Source organism: Equus przewalskii, chromosome 14 (genome assembly GCF_037783145.1).
Source record: "Equus przewalskii isolate Varuska chromosome 14, EquPr2, whole genome shotgun sequence".
Lineage (NCBI taxonomy): Eukaryota > Metazoa > Chordata > Mammalia > Perissodactyla > Equidae > Equus > Equus przewalskii.
The window spans coordinates 69,712,545-69,732,890 of record NC_091844.1 but is presented as its reverse complement, the minus strand read 5'-3'; the positions used below and the strand labels follow the sequence as shown (position 1 = coordinate 69,732,890).

At 39.5% G+C, this 20,346-nt stretch overlaps 1 protein-coding gene across 1 annotated transcript in view; it reads right to left on the bottom strand.

Annotated features, from left to right (window-relative positions):
* ASXL2 (ASXL transcriptional regulator 2) overlaps positions 1-19,376 on the bottom strand; it is a 161,841-nt gene extending 142,465 nt beyond the window's left edge. Inside the window, exon 1 of the mRNA XM_070573097.1 lies at positions 19,018-19,376. Within this exon, the coding sequence (XP_070429198.1) occupies positions 19,018-19,074 (57 nt within the window). The 5' untranslated portion in view covers positions 19,075-19,376. The remainder of the gene's footprint in view (positions 1-19,017) is intronic.
* Positions 19,377-20,346: the final 970 nt, after the last annotated feature.

Genomic DNA, 20,346 nt, shown 5'->3' with positions numbered 1-20,346 from the left:
AACCAAACAACCCAATCAAAAAATGGGCAGGAGACATGAAGAGATATTTCTCCAAAGAAGATATATGGATGACCAATAGGCACATGAAAAGATGTTCATCATTGCTGATGATCAGGGAAATGCAAATCAAAACTACACTAAGATATCACCTTACACCCATTAGAATGACAAAAATAACCAAAACAAAAAGTAACAAATGTTGGAGAGGTTGTGGACAAAAAGGAACCCTCATACACTGCTGGTGGGAATGCAATCTGGTGCAGCCACTATGGAAAACGATATGGAGATTCCTCAAAAAATTAAAAATAGAACTACCATACGATCCAGCCATCCCACTACTGGGTATTTATCCAAAGAGCTTGAAGTTAGCAATCCCAAAAGTCCTGTGTACCCCAATGTTCATTGCAGCATTATTTACAATAGATGTGCAAGCAACCTAAGTGCCCATCAACATATGATTGGATAAGGAAGATGTGGTATATATATACAATGGAATACTACTCCGCCACAAAAAAGAACAAAATCGTCCCATTTGCAACAACATGGAGGGACCTTGAGGGAATTATGTTAAGTGAAATAAGCCAGATAGAGAAGGACAATCTCTGTATGACTTCACTCATATGAGGAATTTAAACACGTGGACAAAGAGAACAGATCAGTGGCTACCAGGGGAAAGAGGGGAGGGGGGTGGGCACAAAGGGTGAAGGGTTACACCTACAACGCGACTGACAGACAACAATATACAACTGAAATTTCACAAGATTGTAACCTATCATTAACTCAATAAAAAATTTAAAAAAAAAAAAAAGAAACTAGACTCTTTCCAACACGTGCTTCACCACGCCTTAGGCCATGGAGTTCTCTGCATCCAACCTGAGAACACATGGAGAAAGCACACCCTACTCTTAAATATCTTGACCTGGAAGTAACACACATCACTTCTGCTCACATTTCCCTGAAAAATAGTCACTTGGCACCACCTAGATACAAGGGGGTCTAGAAAATAAAATCCTTGTCTGGGTAGCTGACACAAATACCCATCTCTACATATAGTTTCTCATCTTTGACCTAATAATTTGATGAATTAATAATTTCCTAGAAATAAAAGAGCTCTGCATTCCTAGAATAAACTATAATTGATCATGGTGTATTGTTTTATTATATTGCTCTACTTACAATTTACACATATATACACTTAGTAAAATTAGCTTTTCTTTTTTAGTGAGGAAGATTTGCTCTAAGCTAACATCTGTTGCCAATCTTCCTCCTTTTTTGCTTCAGGAAGATTAGCCCTGACCTATCATCTGTGCCAATCTTCCTCTATTTTCTCTGTGGGTTGCCACCACAGCACAGCTTGATGAGTGGTGTAGGTCTGCACCCAAGATCCAAACACGCAAACCCAGGCCAGCAAAACAGAGCCCATCACACTTAACCACTACACCACAGGGCCAGCCCCTTTAGTCCTATTCTTAATCAGGTTTTAGTAGGAGTTAACTAGCATTATGTCTACTACATACAGGGTAGGTGTTCAATACTTTAATAGTAAAGCTGCTATCCTCTCAGAAAGGAAGCCAGACACAAGTTCAACACTAATTGATCCAACAGACATATAGTTCCTAGTTGCCACAATACAAACAGAAGTACGTTACTGTAGAAACACACCATAAAGAACGATGAACAAACCAGGAGGCTGACATATCCTGAAAAATTGTCTTAAAACTTAAAAATGTCATAATTTTCCCAAAGCCCTAGAAGGACTTTATAATTTTTGTGTTGAAGGCTTGGCCATTCCCTGTCACAGTGACAAAGGATGATACCCATGTAAATTACCTTTCATATGCCAATGCCAATCTAGAATCATTCGAGAAGATCTTGAGTTCTCTAGGTAGGGCATTCAGCATGAGAGGATCTAGAGAGTAAACTGAGACAGGAAGAAGGTAAAACCTACGAAGAATTCCAGGGAACAGGGTTTGGTGACAGTAATGAACACGTTACTTCTCTGAATTCATCTCCTACATCTCTCCTCTACTCCACTACTCCTCCTCTACTCTCACACTACTGCAGCCACACTGGCCTCCTCACCATTACTAGATCAAGACAAGCCATTCCTGCCTCGGTCTTTGCACTGACTGCTCCCTCTGTATAGAATGCTCTTTCCCTGAGTATCTACAATGCTTGTTCCTTCACCTACTTCAAATGCTTGGTCAAAAGTCAACTTGTTAGCAAGGCCTTCCCTGAACAGTCAATTAAAATTGCAAACTACTCCAACCCCAGCTCAGCATTCCCCAGCCATCCTGCTTTATTTTTTCCCCATAGCACTTATCACTAACATAATATGTAATTTATTTATTTACCACTTTGTCTGTCTCCTACCCCCACACATATATTGCTAGGTTCCATGTGAACAAGGGATTTTTTCCTTGCCTGATTTGTTCACTGTTACTATCCACAGATTCTAGAATGGTACCTGGCATATGGTAAGACCTCAATAAATACCTGGTTAACTACATTAAATGTTCCATATATTGAATGTCCAAAGAAATGACATTTTGAGATTTAGTGTTTGCAATTGATCCTATCCTAAGCCAACCTAAGACATCCATCAAAGAACTGCTCCTTCCATTCGCTTAGAAATTTAAAGACCTGATTTTTTTAAATTGACAATGTTTATAATTATATGATCTCCCTTGGTCTCTGCCTAAATTTCTCAGTCTACATGGAGGAGGCCAGAAAAGGTTTCAGAAGAAAATGCTCTCTCCACCCCACCCCAGAGTAAGTTAGTTTGGAGCCTGCCTTCACTTCACAGCAGCCATGTCTTCTTCATCTCCATTTTGTCTACTTTCCAAAGGAAAATTTTTTAAAAAACAAAACTAATATTAAGAGGGGAGTTGGTAAAGGAAGGAAGTGGACACAAAGTTTCAGGTAGAAACCTGAATTTTACTGGGAAAACTTCAGATTGATATATATGTTTAATTACTTATATTTTAAGGTTTTCTAGTCATGTAAGGCATTATTTAATCATAGCTGAACTTCCCAGCTATCTCATAACTTCTAAACAAAAAATGTTTGCCTTAAAACGTATCCACTATATGGTAAAACTGGTGATCTCATACATTGCTGGTGATATTATAAATTGGTACAACCCTTAAATAAAGCAATGTATCAAACAGAAAATTACAGTAATCATATTTCTAATCTTTCCAGAGGAAATACTCCAAAATCATAGGGATGGGTTGCAATTCCAGGTAAGATGCGAGAAGCATATTTCACCTTGTCACTCACATTGAATATAGCTATAAAACCTAGGCAGATTGCATGGAGCAGCTGAGGACTCTGAAAAGCAAACAGTTTCTTCTCAAGCTCACATGGAGCATTCACCAAGACACAGCACATTCTGGGTCATAAAACACACCTTAATAAGTTTAAAAGAATAGAAATCATGCTTTGTCTGCTCTCACACCACACGGAACTAAACTAGAAATCAACAACAGGGGGCTGGCCAGGTGGCACAGCAGTTAAATTCGCACATTCTGCTTCTCGGAGGCCCGGGGTTCGGCATTCAGATCCCGGATGCGGACATGGCACTGCTTGGCAAAAGCCATGCTGTGGTAGGCGTCCCACGTATAAAACAGAGGAAGAGCAGCATGGATGTTAGCTCAGGACCAGTCTTCCTCAGCAAAAAGAGGAGGATTGGCAGTAGTTAGCTCAGGGCTAATCTTCCTCAAAAAAAAAAAAGAAATCAATAACAGAACAACAGCTGGAAAATTTCAAAACGCATGGAGATTAAATAACATACTTTTAAACAGCACATGGGTCAAAGAAGAAATCTCAAAAGAATTTTTAAAATATTATGAACAAGGGGCCGGCCCAGTGGCACAGTGGTTAGGGTCGCAAGTTCTGCTTCTCGGCAGCCTGGGGTTTGCCAGTTCAGGTCCTGGGTGTGGACATGGCACTGCTTGGCAAAAGCCGTGCTGTGGTAGGCAACCCACGTGTGGAGTAGAGGAAGATGGGCATGGATGTTGGCTCTGGGCCAGTATTCCTCAGCAAGAAGAGGAGGATTGGCAGTAGTTAGCTCGGGGAAAATCTTCCTCAAAAAGAAAAAAAAAAAATACTATGAACAAAATGAAAATAAGACATAAAAATTTGTGATATGCAAGAAAAGCAGTAGTTAGAGGGAAATTTATGGCAATGAAGGTATATATTAGAAAAGTAGAAAAATCTAAAGTCAATAATCTAAACTTCCACCTAGGAAACCGGGAAAAGAAGAACAAGTTAAATTCAAAGTAAGCCACAGAAAGAATAAAAATTAGAGCAGAAATCAGTGAAGTTGAAAACAGGAAATCATAGAGGAAAAGAATCAACAAAACCAAAAGCTGGTTCTTTGAAAAGATCAATAAAATCAATAAGCCTAAGTTTAAGAAAAAAAGAAGACATAAATTACTAGTATCAGAAGAGAAAGAGGGGACATCAGTACAGATCCCATGACCATTAGAAGGATAATAAAGGAATATTATGAACAATTCTATGCCCACAAATTTGATAAGCTAGATGAAATGGACCAATTCCTTGAAAGACACAATCTGTCAAAACTCAACAAGAAGAAATAGACAATCTAAATAAGCTTGTACTGATTAAAGAAATTGAATTAATAATTAATAACCTTCCAAAACAGAAAGCACCAGGGCCAGACAGGTTCACTGGTGAAATCTAGCAAACATTTAAGGTAGAAATTATACCAATTATCTACAATCTCTTCTGGAAGATAGAAGTAAAGGGAATACTTCCTAACTCATTTTGAGACGAGCAATATCCTAACGCCAAAACCAGACAAAGACACTACAAGAAAATAAAACTACAGACCAGTATCTCTCATTAACACAGATGCAAAAATCCTCAAAAAATATTAGCAAATTGAATCCAACAAACGGTAGCAAGCAGATTGGGGAAGATCAGAATTCAAAGTACCAACAAACTGACTGTGAGTTTAGCAATTTTTTACCTCCAGTATCTCTCAACCTGAACTCAACACAGCCCAATGCCTGGAAATGGTCACCAGTGTGGCTAGAGAGAGTTCCATTAGGATAGGACTCTCCTAATGCTCAGGGACAGAGCAGAAATTTCCCCACTTTCTTCCTTTTATTTTTAATTTTCCTTGTTCTCTCATATGTCAAACCCCAAGTAATCCTGTGGCAACGACAGCAACAGAGCAAGCAGATACCTAAAACTCTGAAGGAGGGAAACTTTACCCTCCAATCAAAGGAGCTGTCGTCCCAAGAGAATGAAACAAATCCCCATTGCTCTTCTTCCTTCTCATCTCCTGCTGCTTGGCCCAAGGAGGGCATAATTGTGGGAAGCACACAGTAGAGGGGAAAAGAGAAAGCCCCAAATTTCCAGCCAAAGATGTGAAAAAGAGGAGCCCCAGGGAATCAGAAAGTACTGGGAAGACTGCAGATGAAAGCCACCCTTTAAAGTTGCTTATCAACTCCCCAGCTGACACCTGAGCTGTGTATACATGGATGGGACCCTAAAACAGTGTAGACAGGCTTTGAGAACTGAACTATGGGACAGGTCAGGGGTCAGCAAACATTTTCTATAGAGGGCCAAATAGCAAATATTTCAGGTTTTGTGTGCCAAAGAGTCTCTGTCGCAACTGCTCAACTATGACCATTATAGTATGAAAGCAGCCACAAAAAACACATAAACAAATGGGCATGGCTGTGTTCCAATAACATTGTATTTATAAAAATAGGCAGTGGGCTGGATTTAGCCCACAGGCCATAGTTTCACAACCCCTGGGGAAGGCCACCACCCAAATCCCAGACAGTCTGATGGTACACACAAGGAACAAATCCAAATAGCACTAAAAAGGTTTTGAAAACTTAACTGACATTGAAACAACCACCCAGAGAAGGCTGGTCAGAACATGAAGTCTGACTCCAATTCAGTCAACTGTCTGCTAAAACAAACTATTAACCTTCTCCATATAACTTAAACAAGACCCAGAGTGTCAATTATGCAATATTCAAAATGGCCAGAATACAATCTAAATTTACCTGGTATACAAAGACCCAGGAAAATCAACTTGCTTGGGAAAGGAAAATCAAAAGACAAAAGCAAGACCATAACACTGATATGGGAAATGTTTCACAAAGACTTTAAAGCAGCTATTATAAAAATGCTCCAAGGTAAACACTCTTGAAACAAAGGGAAAGAAAGTCTCAGCAAACCTGAAGATAATATAAAGAACCACCAAATGGAAATTTTAGAACTGAAAAGTAACCAAAACAAATTAAAAAACCCCATCTCACTGGACGAATCAATAATAGAGCAGTCAGTGAACACGAAAATAGAGGAATGGAAATTACCTAATGATCGAATAAAAACAAACCCATAGTCAAAATCTGAAATTCTTTTGTGTGTATGAGGAAGATTGGCCCTGAGCTAACATCCATGCCAATCTTCCTCTATTTTGTATGTGGGACACCGGCACAGCACAGCTTGATGAGTGGTGTGTAGGTCCACACCAGGGATCCAAACCTGTGAACCCCAGGCCACCAAAGCAGAGCGTGCAAACTTAACCACTACACAACCAGGTGGCCCCCAAAATTTAAAATTTTGGGGCTGGCCCCGTGGCTGAGTGGTTAAGTTTGCGCGCTCCACTGCAGCGGCCCAGGGTTCACATCCTGGGCGCGGACATGGCACTGCTTGTCAGGTCACATTGAGGCGGCGTCCCACATGCCACAACTAGAAGGACCCATAACTAAGATATACAACTATGTACGGGGGGGGGGGGGGGGGTTGGGGAGATAAAGCAGAAAAAAAGAAAAAGATTGGCAATGGTTGTTAGCTCAGGTGCCAATCTTTAAAAAAAAAAAAAAAATTTTGTACACCAAAGGACACACCAAGAAAGTGAAAGAACAACCCACAGAATGAAGAAAATATCTGCAAATGATGTATCTAAGGAGACACTTATACAAAGTATACATAAAGAACTCTTATAAACCAACAAATGACAAATACTCCAATTAAAAAATGGGGAAAGGATATGAACAGACATTTCTCCAAAGATACACAAATGGTCAGTAAGCACATGAAAAGATGCTTTTTAAAGTATCTTTTTAAAAAATCACATGAATAATATAATTATTCATTAGGAAAACACAAATCAAAACCACAGTGAGATACCAGTTCACACCCACTAGAATGGCTATGATCATTTAAAAAAACAAAAAAGGAAAACAAGTGTTGGCAAAGATGTGGAGAAATTAAAACCTTCAAACACTGTTGGCAGGAATGTAAAACAGTACAACCAATATGGCAAACAGTTTGGCAATTCCTCAAAAAGTTAATCATAGAATTAACATTATGAACTAGCAATTCCACTCCAATATATACACCAAAAAGAATTAAAAACACACGTTGATACAAAAAGTTGTACATGAAATGTTCATGGCAGCATTATTCATAATAGCCAAAAAGTGGAAACAACCCAAATATCCAACTGATGAATAGATAAATAAGAGGTATCCCCATACAATGGAATATTATTCAGCCATAAGAAGGATACATGCTACAATATGAATGAACTTTAAAAACATTATGCTAGGGGCCAGCCCGGTGGTGTAGTGGTTAGGTTCATGCACTGCACTTTAGCAGCCCAGGGTTCGCAGGTTTGGATCCTGGGTGCGGATCTACACACCACTCATCAAGCCATGCTGTGGTGGTGTACTACATGCAAAATAGAGGAAGACTGGCACAGATGTTAGCTCAGCAACAATCTTCCTCAAGCAAAAAGAGGAAGACTGGCAACAGATGTCAGCTCAGAGCCAATCTTCCTCATCAAAAAATAATAATAATTATGATGCTAGGTGAAAGAAGCCAGACAAAAGGCCACATATTGTATGATTCCATTCATACGAACCATCCAGAATAGGCAAATCCACAGATACAGAAAGTAGATTAGTGGTTACCACAGGCTTGGAGAAGGTGAGAAGAGGGAGTGATTGCTAATAATAACAAAGAATAAATATCAAGAAATTGAAAACAGAAAAATTAATGAAAACAAAAGCTAGTTCTTTCAACAGATCAATAAAATTGATAAACTTCTAACAAGAGAGACAAACAAAAAAAGAGAAAAGACACAAATTACCAATATCAGGAATAAAGAGGGGATATCACTACAGATTCTGCAAACAGTAAGGGAATACCACAAAAAACTCTACAAACATAAAATCAACGACTTAAATGAAATAGACCAATTCCTGGAAACCCACAAACTACTAAAACTTACCCAAGAGGACATAGATAATCTGAATAGTTATATCACTATACAAGAAAGTGAATTCATAGTTTAAAAATTCTGCAAAAGAAATCTCCAGGCCCAGAAGGTTTCACTGGTGAATTCTATCAAACATTTAAAGAAATAATGCCAGTTCTACATACAGTCAATTCTCACTATTCATGGTAGCCATGTTCTTTAAGGCACCATAGCACTAAATTAGCAAATACTGAACCACTGTTCCTAGAGGAAATACAGAGTTAAGTTCCTGCAAGCCTCCAGACACATTTCTGTCAACTAATTAATACATAACCTTGTTTTTATGTATGTTTCTGTTAAAAGCCATCTTTTTAAATACCTATTATTGATTTATTAACCTTGAACTCATGGCCAACAGCACTATAACTCACGCCTAAACAAAGCTTATTTAATACAATTATTTTCTCCATAAGGCATGTCACAGCTTTCCTGCACTTAAGAATACTAGACAGCACTTCAGCAGTATACTTCGGGGTCATATTAAACAGTGAGAGCACCAACAAAAAGCACAAAAAATGCAAAAACCATGGTACTAAACAGACCACAAAAAAGACACATTTTCACTATGAGAGCTTGAAATGAGAAGGCAGAACCTCACCTTGTTTGACCTCAGCTGGAAATGTGTACATTGGGTGACTCAAATTTTTTGCCACTCTGCACATGTCCATGAATGACTGCAAAAGCGTCATGAGTACTGATTTTGGGGGTAAGCGTAAATTTTAGCAAGTAGGTGAATTCACAGATATTGGACTCCACAAATAACGAGAATCAACTGTAATCTCTCTCAGGAAAGAAGACTTCCCAATTCATTTTCACAACACCAGCATTACCCTGATACCAAAACCCAGACAAACACGTTACAAGAAAACTACAGATTAACATCTGTCACGAATGCAACTGTAAATGCCCTCAACAAAATATTAGCAAAGCCAGCAACATATAAAAAGTATAATACACCACAACCAAGTGAGACTGTTTTTCTCCAGAATGTAAGGCCAATTCAAAATTTGAAAATCAATGTCATCCACCATATTAACAGTCTAAAAAGTAAAAGCAAATGAGCATATCAGTTGATTCAGAAAAGGCATTTGACAAAATCCAACACCCATTCATGACAAAAACTCTCAGCAAACTAGAAAATAAAAGGGAACCTCCTCAACCTGATAATAGGTATTCACAAATAACCTACAGCTGATATACTTAATGATGACTGACTGACTGCTTTCCCCTATAATTAGGAAAAAGAGTATCTGCAAATCACATATCCAGCAAAGTACTTGCATCCAGAATATATAAAGAATTCTCAAAGTTCAACAGCAAAACAAACAACCTGGTTAAACAGTGGGCAAAAGACTTGAAGAGACTTCATCAAAGAGGATACATAGATGGCAAATAAGCACATAAAAAGATGCTCAGCAACATATGGAGCTGGCCCAGTGGCATAGTGGTTAAGTCTGCATGCTCCGCTTTGGCGGCCCAGGGTTCCTGGGTTCGGATCCTGGGCGCAGACCTACACACCACTCACCAAGCCATGCTGTGGCAGCATCCCACATATAAAATAGAGAAAAACTGGCACAGATGTAAGCTCAGGGATAATCTTCCTCACCAAAAAAAAGACGCTCAACAACATAAACCATAGAGAAATTAAAATCACAATGATATACCACTACACACCTATTAGAATGACTAAAATAAAAAATGTTAACAATACCAAAAGCTAGCAAGGATGAAGAGCAGTTGGATTTCATAATGTTACTGGTGGGAATGTGAAATGATATAGCCACTCTGAAAAACAGTTTCTTAAAGTTAAACACATACTTACATATATTACCCAGCAATTCCACTCCTGGGTATTTACCCTAGAGAAATGAAAACTTAGGTTGAAAGGAAAATCTGCCCACAAATGTGTATTGCAGCTCCATTCTTACAGTTTCTGTGTTGCCAAGATTCTGGGCATGGGTCAACTGGGTCTTCTGCTTTGGGTCTCAACAGGCTGAAATCGAAGTGTCAGCTGGGACTGTGAATTCATCTGAGGCTTGGGGTTCTTTCCCAAGCTTACTACCAAGCTTCCCTGTTGGCAGGTTTTGGTCCCTTTCTATTTTCTTGCTGGCTCTTGGCAAGGAGTCACTCATCTTGTACAGGCTGCCTGCCATTCCTTGCCAAATGGCCTTCTCCACAGGCAGTTCACAAAGTATTAGTCAAGAGAATGGGATTTTGTGTAGAATCTCCTGAAACAGGAGATGGATCTTTCAGTGGGTTCCCAAACTTGTTCATAGCTAGTTTAGGTCTCTGTGTGATTCCACACCAGCTCTGGGAAGCAGTGGCAAACACAGGCCCTGAGGTTAAAAGGCTTTTCATTAGAACTGTCTCAAACCTCTACACTTCTTTGCTAAGAAATAACATCTTTACAATAGTTTTCCCACTCAGAAACATAAAATGATCTACATTTATTCATTTTTAAGTAATATTAACTAACAGTGTTTACAACATACTAAGCATTGTACACAGAAGTTTTCATACATTCTCACCTAGTCACCTAACACCCCAAATGGTAAGTTCTATTATTATCTCTATTTTAAAGTTTGGGAAATCGAGAAAGCTTAGATAGTATAAAACCCTACAACTCCAAACGTGGTCCTTAGACCAAAGCGCCAGCACCATCTGGGAACGCAGACCCTCTGGCTACGATGCAGACCTAGTGAATAAAAATCTGCATTAGAACAAGTTCCCCAGATGATTCTTGTACACTTTAACGTTCGAGCACTGGTTTAAATAACTTGTCCAAACTGACACAATAAATGGTAGAGCCAAGATCAAATCCAGATTGTTAAGGTTATTCCCAAGTTGCTATTAAAAATAGTCCTATTTTCTCCATTACGTCTTTCATGGGTGATTAACGATATATATGAAAACTGTTTTTCTATTATCTTTATCTTATAATCCAGCTCTTTTTTACATCTTTGTGCACACACACGAACACACACTATAAAAGAGAAAACCCTTCCAAACACATTAAACTATTTCATGGGTACCATCCATTTAAACTGAAAAAACTTGGGAGAACCACTCAAATCATATACGAAACTAATTTCTATAAATCAATAGCAATACATTTAAATTTTTATGTTCCTATATACAAATAAGTTACTAACATCATTAAGCACTTTATTTGAAACTGAATATGGCTAAACCAGCTAGTGAATAATTCAGACATCAGTGAGTTAAAGATTCAAATGATTTGGGCCATCCCAAGCTGTGAACTCCAATGAAAGTCCATTCTAAACATGGTATCAACTGCTAAATGTCAGTAGCCAAAGAATTGTCAAACGAAAGTCTTTCACAAGGTAATTTTTACCAAAAGATGGATCAAATTACTCAGAAGACACTACAAGTAAGGTTTACAGTGTCCCCTGATGCCCAGAACTAAGAACTTGTGTATTTACCACTAACCAATTTTAGTTTTGTCAAGCAAGTCCAGAAATAAGAATTATCACAGAAATTTCCCAATGTCTAAAGGTAACTTAAAAGGGTCTTTGGAAACAAATACCCTGGGCGTGTCTTAGAACAATTTTTTTTCACAAACAAGAGAGAGATACTCAGCCAGTCTTCCATGGCAAACAATACTTAAATACAGTTGACTAACTTTATCCAAATAGTGCGCTCTTGAAAATGAGAACAGTGTCTTCTCTTTTACTTCCAATAAAAAAAGGTGAAAAAAGAAGATTTAGCACTCATGTGCAAGAAAGTGAGTTAAGCTCAGCAGGTAGAAACATTTAAAAGAAAAGTCTCTGCCTTCAAGGAACAGTCTTAACTAATATACAAACTGAGTTTCCTCTTACTCGTCCATAATAAAATATGCGTTTTATTTAGGGAAGATATGCCTTCAGGGCTAAACATTTTTCAAAAGCACTCAATTTATAATCTTTGAGTGAGGAAAGTTTTTCTTAATACGATTCAAAACCTAGAAAAGCATAAAAGGTAAAGATTAATAAATTTGTTGATGTTAACATCAAAAATGGCTGGGCAGCAAAAAAAAAACTGCATAATCAAGTCAAAAGACCAAAACGGGAAACAGATCTGTAACACCTATCACAAAGGGCTAGTTACCTTAACCTACAAAGGACTCTTAGAAATTAGCATAGGGGCTGGCCCCGTGGCCAGGTGGTTAAGTTCATGCGCTCCACTGCGGCAGCCCAGGGTTTCACGGGTTCGAATCCTGGGCGCAGACATGGCACCGCTCATCAGGCCATGCTGAGCGGCATCCCACATGCCACCACTAAAGGGACCCACAACTATGGACTGGGCGTCTTTGGGAGAAAAAGGAAAAATAAAATAGTTAAAAAAAAAAAAGAAATTAGTATAAAAAAGACTAGGAAGCACAAAAAAAAAGGAAAACGGCCTGAACAGACAAGTTTACTGAAAAATATACAAATAGTCAATAAGCATAGGAAGTTACTTTACACCTGCCCTGTCCAATAACGGTAGCCGCTAGACAAATGAAGCTATTTAAACTTAAATTACTTAAAATTAAACAAAATTCAAAATTCAGTTCCTTAGTCACACTACCCACATTTCAAGTGCTCAATGGCCACATCTGACTAGTGGCTACTGTACTGGACAGCACAGATATAGAACATTTCCATCAAATTCTATTGAACAAAACAACAAAAGAAATGCTTTATTAACATATCAAAATGGCAGAGTAAAGACTGATATATTCCTTGGATTACAGAGAAAAGTAGAAAAATAACAGGAACCTTCAAAATTTTGGAGAGGAATATAAATTAGCACAAACTCAAGTTTACAAACTGTTTAACTTAACTATTCCATTCACACAAATACACACACACACATACACATGACATACACGCAAACAAACATACATATCCAGATATATACACTGAAGTTCTTGTTAGAAAGGAAGCAAACTATAAATAACTTTCATGTCAAATAATCAAGGATACAGTCAAAAACAATGGAATATTTAGAAGCCATTAAAAAGAATAAGGGAGAGGCCAGCCCAGTGGCGCAGTGGTTAAGTTCACACATTCTGCTTCGGCGGCTTGGGGTTCACCAGTTCAGATCCTGGATGCAGACCTACCCACCGCTTTGTCAAGCCATGCTGTGTCAGGCATCCCACATATAAAGTAGAGGAAGATGGGCACTGATGTTACCTCAGGGCCAGTCTTCCTCAGCAAAAAAGAGGAGGATTGGCGGTAGATGTTAGCTCAGGGCTAATCTTCCTCAAAAAAAAAAAAAAAATGAGAAAGATACATAAGTAATGGCATTAAAAGGCGTCCACAACATTCATAAAGAAAGCAAGTTGCAGAACTGTATATAAAATATATATAGGTATAGATGTTTATGCATATTTCCACATACAAGGTTAAAAGTCTAGAAGGCTATACTCAAACTATCAACTATAGTTAAGTTCAGTATGGCAACTCTAAAATATTTTCAATATTTCAGTACGCAGACTTTCACTTAATCCCTGTTTTCAGTATAGTGACTCATCAAAGATTAACTCTTTACAGACTTCTGTTCTACTTGTTTTTTTTTAAATAATGAGCCTATGCTACTTTAATAGAAACTATTTAAAGCAAGTAATACTATTGTTTTTACCATATTTAAAGAATTCTAAAATTTAGTATATTCACTAACCTTTTAAAACAACACTAAAAACATGATAAATCAAACTGCATTAAAAATACTAAATTGCACAATGCTATCAACTATGAGGATGGCCTCTGAAATACAAGAAGAAAGAAAACAGAACTAGAGGGGCATTCAAAAGATTTCTGAAAAAAGGGCAAAGATAACAGGTTTTAACCAACCTTACTGATCAGTTCCCTGCAGTTAGATCTTCCACACACCGGCCTCCTTCCAGATAGCTTTTGTAGTGAAAACACAATGCCCTTTCACTGACAGCAAAATTGCACAGCCTTTTAAGAGTCAATGGATTCTGTGGATGAGGAAACAGCAAGGACTTCCGCAAGCCTGACGTTATTTTCTGCACCCCTGTCAGAACTCTAAGGACATGCAGCAGGAGCACCTTTCCCAGAAATTTTTAACTTACGTGTTCAAAACAGATTTTGGTTTTTTTTTCCTTCAACAAATTAGGAGGCTTGTGGGTTTTCAATACAGGACCATACAACAAGACAAAAGGAAGGATGAACTGAAAATAATAATACAAAATTCAAGAAGCAAAACATGGGAACTTTGCTTCAATATTATGGCAAGAAGGACGATCACTCAAGCAAAGAGTGTTACACTGAATCACCTAGCACAACCACACCTGCAGATAGCAATTTCACAAGGATATCAAATATCTTACGATTTTATGTCAATTATACCTCAATAAAGCTGAAATAAAAAAATAAACATAAATATGCAGTTAGTGTTTCGAAATTATGGACCAGAGCAGTTTCTCAATTTTCAACCCATGCCCCTTACAATGATTTCTCACTCTATTTTTTTATGTATTCCACAAACCAGAAAGATTTTGCCCAGTTTTTACTGTCTACAGTCTATATTATAAAAACAACACATTTGTTTAATACATTTGTCCAAGATGCATATTCTCCCCTAAAGACTACAATACAACTACAAATATAATACAAATACAGACTTAAAAGGCTCTGGCCTGGTTAATATATATCCAAGGTGACATAATCAGGCCTGGCCGTACTCCTAGCCTTGAACAAAATTACTCATGGTAAAGATTAAGAGTACTGAAAATTTCTAAGATAATAGGTCTGCTTTTTCTGAAGTGCATTTTGTTAAAATTTTTTCTAAACATCTTTTTAATCATTACATCTTTTTATCACTATATTTTTAAGTAATTATTTTCCATTTTCTATACTTCCTACATAAAAGTAATTAGCCTATGTCTATTACTCCTTTAATAGAAATTTTCTAACTACCATCTTGTTCCCCAAAGTTAAATGACTTTAAGTAAATAACAAAAATAAAAAGCCATGTAGGGGCCAGCCCGGTGGCACAGCGGTTAAGTGCCCATGTTCTGCTTCGGTGGCCCAGGGTTCGCCGGTTCCGATCTGGGGTGCAGACATGGCACCGCTTGGCAAACCATGCTGTGGTAGGCATCCCACATGTAAAGTAGAGGAAGGTGGGCATGGATGTTAGCTCAGGGCCAATCTTCCTCAGCAAAAAGAGGAGGATTGGCAGCAGATGTTAGCTCAGGGCTAATCTTCCTCAAAAAAAAAAAAAAAAATGCCACGCATATTCAAAATAATATTAACCACCAAGTGAAGCCTATACAGATAGCCTCCAAAGATAAAAAAGCCACTTTTTCTTCAGTCTACAAATCACATGCTAAGGATCTACAATATAGACTGCTGTGCTCCTCATCTCTAATACCGACACTTCACTTCTCCTACTTTGACCACTTAACTCCCAATAGGTGCCCAAAGGCTCCTCTAGTGTACAATCTCTAAGGTCTGCCCCTCTGTCCCTTCCACCTACGGTTACAACAAACTTATCCTTTTAGGGCATTTCTCCCTTTTAATGCTTCCCTAGTTGTGATGGGTAACAAGGGTAAGGTCAAAAAGAAAACAGGATCAAAAAGATTATACTATTTTGAAAGCTCTATTTTGCAGAAACGGTTAAATTCCTCAGAGATGTCATCAAATATTTAGATAATACAATGTCTTTTTTTTTTTTTAAGAATGAGCATAATTTTGAACATAGTTCTAAAGTCAATGTAACGGTTCTCAATATCTCTGGCTTACTACAAATTTTTCTATTTAAATTGCACCAAACTCTATACTCCAGATGTCTCATCCAAATCATTTCATTACCATCATCATTGCCACCCTTACAACTTAAAACATGTGAGACTGTTAACTAAATACTTGAATAATGCTTTTTATATCTAGCGTACTTACACAGGACAAATATACAATCAGTAAGGACACAGTCCAGTGCAAGTGAATGAACTTTCAAGTTCAGTTGAATCTCAACTCCATTATCCCTCTCTCTGGTGTCCCTAGTTATTGGAATCTGTCTACACTCTACATTTAATCAGCCTTTGGGCATAATTTTACTACTATACAATAATTATGAATCATAATTTTGCTTTTTCAGAATGTTCATAGCAACTTTACATCAATCGTGTAGCTCTCACACGTACCCGCACAAACCCCGTATTATATATGTATATATACATACATGTATACATATGTATATAACTGATTGAATAATTTTACTTATCTGTTGCTATATTATTGGTCAGGAATACAATCCCATTTTAATAGGAATACAACCCCAATTTAATAGGATAGCTCTAAAATGCAGGTACCAAGAACACAAGGAATAAGGAGCAGATATTACCTGTATTCGTAAATAATTTTATTATTTCCTTGCTGGAACTGTGCTCCTAAAACATTTGACCTCAATGCCTATGAAGTAGGTTTAAGACTTAATTCTCCTAGTCCTCTTGATCTTATAAATAAATATACGCACCATTTCTTAATTTAGATCAAAGTTACTTCCATTTGTCAAATCACTAATTTTCTGATCTCATTCTGCAGCCTGAAATATTAAAGAATGTGCTTTTGTCTATGCCACCTACATTTACTTCTATCTATTCCTCCTACAAACAGAAATCTTTGAACACAGATTTAGTTTAATGCCTCACTTTATAGATGATAAATGAAAAAGAGTAGAGTGTTTTCTAGATTTTGGCTACCAGAAAAGAAAAAAAGTTTTAGCGTCACCATTCTCTTTCTAAAATTCATTTTTACTTAGACTGAGGCCTTAGACGTTTGTCAGAATCAAACAAAAATACCAAGACACTAATAGACTGATCAATTCAGGAACTCACTCAGAACCCAAACTAGTCTTCCCATCTTTTAAATACTTTTTTTCACATAGCTAGCTAAGGCATGAAATGTTTACTATGAATGAGAAAATATACTAATTTATTATAGGAAATCTAAATAGTAGATGTAGACATATTTCTCCTATTTGCATAATCTCCCAAAGATTATTTTACCGAGATCATAATTCCAAAAGTACTCTTAAGAGTCTAGAGACTTAAAATTAATTAACATAATTAGAGTTGGGGTCTGCCTACCTATAATTAAAATTTACCATCCTTATTTGAATAAAAGGAAGCAGTCTTGAGGTATTTATCAAGCAGAAGAAAGCAAAATCGTCTGCCGTGAAGGAGCAAAATTCCCTACCCCAAAAAATTATTTGAAGAGTTTTACCTTTTAGAAGAAAACGACCAGCAGTCACAATTATGAAGATATACTGTCAGTGAAAACACTTAATAAAGAAAATGTGCTATTATTTATTCACTTTTTCACATTTCCAAATAAAACCGACACAGGAGTTTAAGACTCATCAACCCCCTTAACGCATAAAGTTTACAAAACAAATGCACAAAGTTTACAACACAAATGCACAAGAGTGAATAAACAGTAGGACCCAGATTTGGGAAAATAAATAAAAAAAGACTGGATGGTAAGATACTAAAATGGTAACAGCTCCGAGGGGGTGAAACACGTGCTTTATTATTTTCTTCTTTACACATTTCTATAATTTTCCAAATTTTCCCACGGTGAACATTTATTACTTTTATATTCAGAAAAATCTCATTTAAAAAATAAACCTTACAACGTATAATAAAGGTTCATATAGAAGGGTTGTCCATGTTGTACGAATATTACTGACAAGATTCACTATTAAAGATAATGCCTACACGCCTCCTCACTTCCCAACACTAAAATGCTGCTGTTTTATGTCCTATTACTTTTCTGCTGCACCCTCAAAGACGGAATGAACCTCACTTTCTCCTAACGTCTCATTTCTACATACATACACACTTCTAATTTTTTCACAAAATACAGCAAGTTCTCACTAACCCTAAACAGTCCGTTTTTAAAAATCCACCTCTCAATTTCGTTATAACAAAATTAAAAAGAAAGAGATGGTTTTTCCCCCACTAGTTACAACTTCGTGAGGCCAGGGTCACTTTAGCTACGGAAAAGTCAAGGCCGGGGAAACTACACGTCCCACCATGCATTGCTGCCTTGTTCAGAGAAGGTCTCTACGGAAACAGAAAAAAAAAAAATTCTACAAGTCCCACCTGTTACTTCGTTTCTAAACACCTCCTGCACTTTCAGCTCCAGCAGCAAACAAAAACAAGAGCCTCGTGATCTCACGTCGCCTCTGGGAGCCCAGCCTAGCAGAGGGCCCCGGGGTCAGGCGACAAGGCGGCTCTAGCGGGTAAATTCTACCCAGCTCCAGCGCTCCCCTCGTCTTTCCGGGGCTGGGTGCACGCACAAGCCTTTTCCTATCTGCATCCAATGGGGGCTCTTCAGCCGCACAAGGGAGAAGAACCGGTTACTGTGCAAGCACAACACACTTCCCCGTGCCGGGGCGGGGGCTCCCACAGAGTGGGGGGGAGAGCGACGTGACCCCAACAGGCAGCTTCGAAACACCAAGGGGACTCGTCGCAGACGCAGGGAGAAGCCGCAGCCCTGCGGCGACCCTCTTCCGCTGGGCGCCTCCATTCCCACAGGGATCACAAGCCCGACACCAACCGCCGCCCTCTCCGCGCGGTTTTGTGCCCCCTCAGCCGGGTCGCTGGGCCAATGACCTCCCTTCCCCTGCGACCGGCGGGCGGCGAGGGGACGAAATCCTCCCGGCCTTCCCCTTCGCTCCCTCCCCCTTACCGTCTTGGCGGCCTCCGCCCAGGTCCTGCCCTTCTTCCTACGGCCCTTTTCCCTCATGTCGGGTCTTGAACTGACTGGGAGGCTCCCGTGTCCGGGCTCCGGCCGCCCTCCCTGCCTGCTCTGCCCTGCGCTGCTTTTCCCGCGGTGCTGGGAAAGGTGGGAGAAAGGGGAAGTCAGGCCGGAGGAGCACCCAAACAGAGGAAGCGGCGGGGGTAGTGCGCGGGGGGGTCTATGGGGCGGCCGGTCCTCCTGCTGCCGTTGCCACTGCTACCGCCGCTGCCATATTGGGTCCTTACTGTACAGGCAGCCGCTACGGTCACGTGACCGCTCCCGCGCGGCCGTCACTACAGTACGCAGCCGGCCGCGGGAACGAGCGCGCGCGCGTCCCCGCCTCCCGCGCGAGTCTGCAGGGCGAGCAAGCCGGCGGGCCGCGGCGCCTCGCCACACCCCCGCACTTCCGCTCTCCGCCCCTCCTCGGAGCATGCGCGTGAGAGAGGTCTGGCGCTAGCCTGCGTCAGGCGTCCCAGCGCGCTCTCCCGCTGCGAAAATCTGCCTGCGGAAGCGGAACTTGATCCATCCCGGAAGGCTTATTGAGCGGATTCTGACCGCGTGCTAGGCGCCGCGGTGGCTATAGAGACTTGGAAGAGCCGGGCTCTTCCCTCAAGGGGCAACCCTCCCAACTGCCGCTTTCAATAAGCCTCGTACTTGTGTTTTTTCATTTGTCCAGGTTCATTTTGACAAAGGTTATGTTTATGAAGATTCGCAACCATTTTCGTCTGCTTGTTAACCCCACACGATAGATGAGGTAATTTGAGATTGAGTGGACTTGCCAAGCTTACGAGTCTAGGATGTGGAGAAACTGAAAATCAAATTGCCACCTCAGGGCCCTTTCCATCTCCCCAGAAGGCCTCTCAAACTTAGGTGACCTTTTCCTAAAGCCGCCAATAACTACATTCGCATTCACGCTTTTGCATGTGAATCGTCTCATCAGGGGCACGAATGGTGTCTTTTTTATCTTAGTGAGCTCAGTCCCTGGCACAGTCCCTGTACGTATCAGGCGCCCAGTAAATATTTGCTGAATGATTCAGCTGTGTGAGTGGTCAGAAACCATTTTTTGTAGTGTCCGTAACAGCCTCCTGAAATATCCAGAATGTGGTATCTCCCGTCGCATTAGCCACGTCTTTATACTTTGCAAAGTAAGAAGGATGCCTAGTAACACCGACTGATCTCCCAAATCCACCGGCTTCCAGAAGCTGTTTCCAATCCGCTACACTTTCTATATTCTAAAATAGAACTGAGAGTCGGGCTGCCTCTTGGGAGGAGAAACAG